Source organism: Nerophis lumbriciformis, linkage group LG11 (assembly GCF_033978685.3).
Source record: "Nerophis lumbriciformis linkage group LG11, RoL_Nlum_v2.1, whole genome shotgun sequence".
NCBI classification, from domain to species: domain Eukaryota; kingdom Metazoa; phylum Chordata; class Actinopteri; order Syngnathiformes; family Syngnathidae; genus Nerophis; species Nerophis lumbriciformis.
Window position 1 is genome coordinate 46,748,019 of NC_084558.2, and position 5,309 is coordinate 46,753,327.

The following is a 5,309-nucleotide window of genomic DNA, read 5'->3' on the forward strand; positions in this document are numbered from 1 at the left end:
ATATATATATATATTTATATATATATATATATATATACATATATGTACATATATGGATATATATATATATATATATATATATATATATATATATATATATATATATATATATATATATATATATATATATATATATATATATATATATATATATATATATATATATACATACATATATATATAAAAAGTTAAAGTTAAAGTTAAAGTACCAATTATTGTCACACACACACTAGGTGTGGCGAAATTATTCTCTGCATTTGACCCATCACCCTTGATCACCCCCTGGGAGGTGAGGGGAGCAGTGGGGAGCAGTGGGCAGCAGCGGTGGCTGCGCCCAGGAATCATTTCGGTGATTTAACCCCCGATTCCAACCCTTGAAGCTGAGTGCCAAGCAGGGAGGTAATGGGTCCCATTTTTATAGTCTTTGGTATGACTCGGCCGGGATTTGAACTCCCAACCTACCGATCTCAGGACGGACACTCTAACCACTAGATATATATATATATATATATATATATATATATATATATATATATATATATATATATATATATATATATATATATATATATATACACATATATATATATAATATATATATATGTGTGTGTGTGTGTGTGTGTGTGTGTGTGTGTGTGTGTGTGTGTGTGTGTGTGTGTGCACACTAAATTACATGCATGATATGAATTAATTTGGAAAGAATACCTCAATATTTTGACATAAATGCCATTTTAAATTGCATATTTGACTATATATATGTAATGTATGTGCAACAAACTTGGTAAGAGTATTATCCAAAGTCCCAATATCTTCAGGTCATATTATTCTTCAGATCAACGTTATTACAATCAATAGTATTATATTATTATTCATATCAATTGTACTATAATCAATAGTATTATATTATTCTTCATATGAATGTTATTATGATCAATAGTGTTATATTATTCTTCAGATCAATGTTATTATGATCATTATTATGATATAATTCTTCAGATCAATGTTATTATAATCAATATTGTGATATTATTCTTCAGTGTAAAGAGTAACTGTCCTCCTCCTCCTCCTGAACAATTTGTTGGTCCTGTCAAACGACTCCATGATCGCACTGGAAGAAACACAAGAACACTGCAATGAGCCACAGTAAAGATGGACGCCATCTTGGAGAAAGGCTGGAACATGTTGTATGACGTCATCACACACACACACACACACGCACACACACACACACACACACACACTATCATGTCAACACTTAAACTGACAACACTACATCTACACTACATGTACTTTATACTTTATGTACATTACATGTACTTTATACTGCATGTACATTACATGTACATTATACTGTATGTACATTACATGTACTTTATACTGCATGTACATTACATGTACATTATACTGTATGTACATTACATTTACACTACAGGAAACATTATATGTACAAAAATGTACACTGTGGGCCTGATGTACTAAGATCCAAACACTAGGCGCTTAACAGTGTGTACAAAGTATAACATAGTGTGTACTGCTAGTGTGTACAAAGTATAACATTGTGTGTACAATTTGTGTGTACAAAGTATAAAACAGTGTGTACTATTAGTGTGTACAAATTATAACATAGCGTGTACTATTAGTGTGTACAAAGTTTAGCACAGTGTGTACTATTAGTGTGTACAAAGTATAACATAGTGTGTACTATTAGTGTGTACAAAGTATAAAATAGCGTGTACTATTGGTGTGTACAAAGTTTTAAACAGTGTGTACTATTAGTGTGTGCAAACTATAGCATAGTCTGTACTATTAGTGTGTACAAAGTATAACATAGGGTGTACTATTAGTGTGTACAAAGTATAACATAGTGTGTACTATTAGTGTATACAAAGCATAAAATAGTGTGTACTGTTAGCGTGTACAAAGTATAACATAGTGTGTACAATTAGTGTGTACAATTAGTGTGTACAAAGTATAAAACAGTGTGTACTATTAGTGTGTACAAAGTATAACATAGTGTGTACAAATTATAACATTGCGTGTACTATTAGTTAGTACAGAGTATAAAATAGCGTGTACTACTAGTGTGTACAAAGTTTAACATAGTGTGTACTAATTAGTGTGTACAAAGTATAACATAGTGTGTACTATTAGTGCGTACAAAGTATAAAATAGTGTGTACTATTAGTGTGTACAAAGTTTTAAACAGTGTGTACTATTAGTGTGTGCAAACTATAGCATAGTGTGTACTATTAGTGTGTACAAAGTATAAAATAGTGTGTACTATTAGTGTGTACAAAGTTTTGAACAGTATGTTCAATTGATGTGTACAAAGTATAAAATAGTGTGTACTATTAGTGTGTACAAAGTATAAAATAGTGTGTACTATTAGTGTGTACAAAGTATAACATAGTGTGTACTATTAGTGTGTACAAATTATAACATAGCGTGTACTATTAGTGTGTACAGAGTATAAAATAGTGTGTACTATTAGTGTGTACAAAGTTTAACGTAGTGTGTACTATTAGTGTGTACAAAGTATAACATAGTGTGTACTATTAGTGTGTACAAAGTATAAAATAGTGTGTACTATTAGTGTGTACAAAGTTTTAAACAGTGTGTACTATTAGTGTGTGCAAACTATAGCATAGTGTGTACTATTAGTGTCTACAAAGTATAAAATAGTGTGTACTATTAGTGTGTACAAAGTTTTAAACAGTGTGTACTATTAGTGTGTGCAAACTATAGCATAGTGCGTACTATTAGTGTCTACAAAGTATAAAATAGTGTGTACTAATAGTGTGTACAAAGTTTTGAACAGTTTGTTCAATTGATGTGTACAAAGTATAAAATAGTGTGTACTATTAGTGTGTACAAAGTATGAAATAGTTTTTAATATTAGAGTGTAAAAAGTATATAATAGTGTGTACTATTAGTGTGTACAAAGTATAGAATAGTGTGTACTATTAGTGTGTACAAAGTATAAAATAGTGTGTACTATTGTGTACAAAGTTTTAAACAGAATGTACTATTAGTGTGTACAAAGTATTGCATAGTGTGCACTATTAGTGAGTACAAAGTATTGCATAGTGTGTACTATTAGTGTGCACAAAGTATAAAATGGTGTGTACTATTAGTGTGTACAAAGTATAAAATAGTGTGTACAACTAGTGTGTACAAAGTATAAAACAGTGTGTACTATTATTTTTCATTTAATTTTCATTTATTTATTTATTGTGTACAAAGTATAAAATAGTGTGTACTATTAGTGTGTACAAAGTTTTGAACATATATATATATATATATATATATATATATATATATATATATATATATATATATATATATCCCGCCCGAATGCAGCTGAGATAGGCTCCAGCACCCCCGCGACCCCGAACGGGACAAGCGGTAGAAAATGGATGGATGGATATATTTTTTATTTTATTTTTTTTATTTATTTATTTATTTATTTATTTTTTTTTTTTTTTATTATTATTATTATTATTTTTTTTTTTTTAACCTTAAAAAAAGATACTATTTTAACTTTATCATTCGAAGGATAATCTGTTTAAGCAATAGTTGTTTGTAGTATATTTGTTTTATACTGCAACTGTGTATTATTTATGTCATTATTATAGAATATTAATAACTTTGTGTCTTTTATAAAGGTAAAATAGTTGTGCACTGCGGTACGCCACAAGAGGTTTTTAATATATTTAGATGTATTTATTTTTGTTTAGATATACGAAATATGTTTATACATATTTCATATTTTTGGATATATTTAATAAATGTAGATGTGTTCGAGAATGTCACCTGTGTCCGTCTTTGGAGGTAGAATCTTTTTTCAGAGAACTAAACTTGGTCTTCCAGTTCTTGTCGCTTTGATGTGTTGCCTCCTATTTTCAACGCACAACAAACAAACATCAATGCACGACATCATCAACAACTGTTATTATGTATTTCTCACACAATAACAACAACATTAATGAATAAACAACATCATCAACAATTGTTGTTGTATATTATTCACACAATAACAACAAAACCATTCAAGCAACTACTCTTCCAAAATAATGTGGATTATAAACATATGTACATGTATGAATAACTAATGACTTATATATAAGATCATATATGTAAAACATATAAACATATGTACATGTGTGAATAACTAATGACTTATATATAAGATCATATATGTAAAACATATGTTAGATAAAACATGATGATAATGTACAATGTGCCATGCAATAATAATGTAGATTATAAACATATATACACATATGAATAACTAATGACTTATATATTTACCTGTCCTTCACCTATCTCCTATACCTTTCTTTTACATGTCATTTATCTGTATTATACCTGTCTCCTCTACCTGTTTTTATCCAACTTTTACCTTTCCTTTACCTGTCTTTTACATGTCTTTGATCTGTCCTTTACCTGTCTTTTACCTGTTATTTACCTATAGTTGACCTGTCTCTTATACCTGTCCTTTACCAGTCTTTGATCTGTCCTTACCTGTTTCCTATACCTGTCCTTCAATTGTCTGATATACCTGTAATTTACCTGTCTTTGACCTGTCCTTCGCCTGTCTTTTACCTGTCATTTACCTATAGTTGACCTGTCTCTTATACCTGTCCTTTACCAGTCTTTTACCTGTCTTTGATCTGACGTCCTTTACCAGTCTTTTACCTGTCTTTGATCTGTCCTTTACCTGTCTTTTACCTGTTATTTACCTATAGTTGACCTGTCTCTTATACCTGTCCTTTACCTGTCTTTGATCTGTCCTTACCTGTTTCCTATACCTGTCCTTCACTTGTCTGATATACCTGTAATTTACCTGTCTTTGACCTGTCCTTCACCTGTCTTTTACCTGTCATTTACCTTTAGTTGACCTGTCTCTTATACCTGTCCTTTACCAGTCTTTTACCTGTCTTTGATCTGTCCTTTACCAGTCTTTTACCTGTCTTTGATCTGTCCTTTACCTGTCTTTTACCTGTTATTTACCTATAGTTGACCTGTCTCTTATACCTGTCCTTTACCTGTCTTTGATCTGTCCTTACCTGTTTCCTATACCTGTCCTTCACTTGTCTGATATACCTGTAATTTACCTGTCTTTGACCTGTCCTTCACCTGTCTTTTACCTGTCATTTACCTATAGTTGACCCGTCTCTTATAGCTGTCCTTTACCAGTCTTTTACCTGTCTTTGATCTGTCCTTTACCAGTCTTTTACCTGTCTTTGATCTGTCCTTTACCTGTCTTTTACCTGTTATTTACCTATAGTTGACCTGTCTCTTATACA

General features: G+C 30.7%; 1 protein-coding gene across 1 annotated transcript in view; it reads right to left on the reverse strand.

The window, feature by feature from the left end:
- Positions 1 to 649: 649 nt before the first annotated feature.
- LOC133610169 (uncharacterized) overlaps positions 650 to 5,309 on the reverse strand; it is a 9,405-nt gene continuing 4,745 nt past the window's right edge. Inside the window, exons 5-6 of the mRNA XM_061966255.1 lie at positions 3,814 to 3,896; positions 650 to 1,108 (exon numbers count right to left, since the gene is read on the reverse strand). Coding sequence (XP_061822239.1) covers positions 1,027 to 1,108; positions 3,814 to 3,896 — 165 coding nt within the window. The 3' untranslated portion in view covers positions 650 to 1,026. The remainder of the gene's footprint in view (positions 1,109 to 3,813; positions 3,897 to 5,309) is intronic.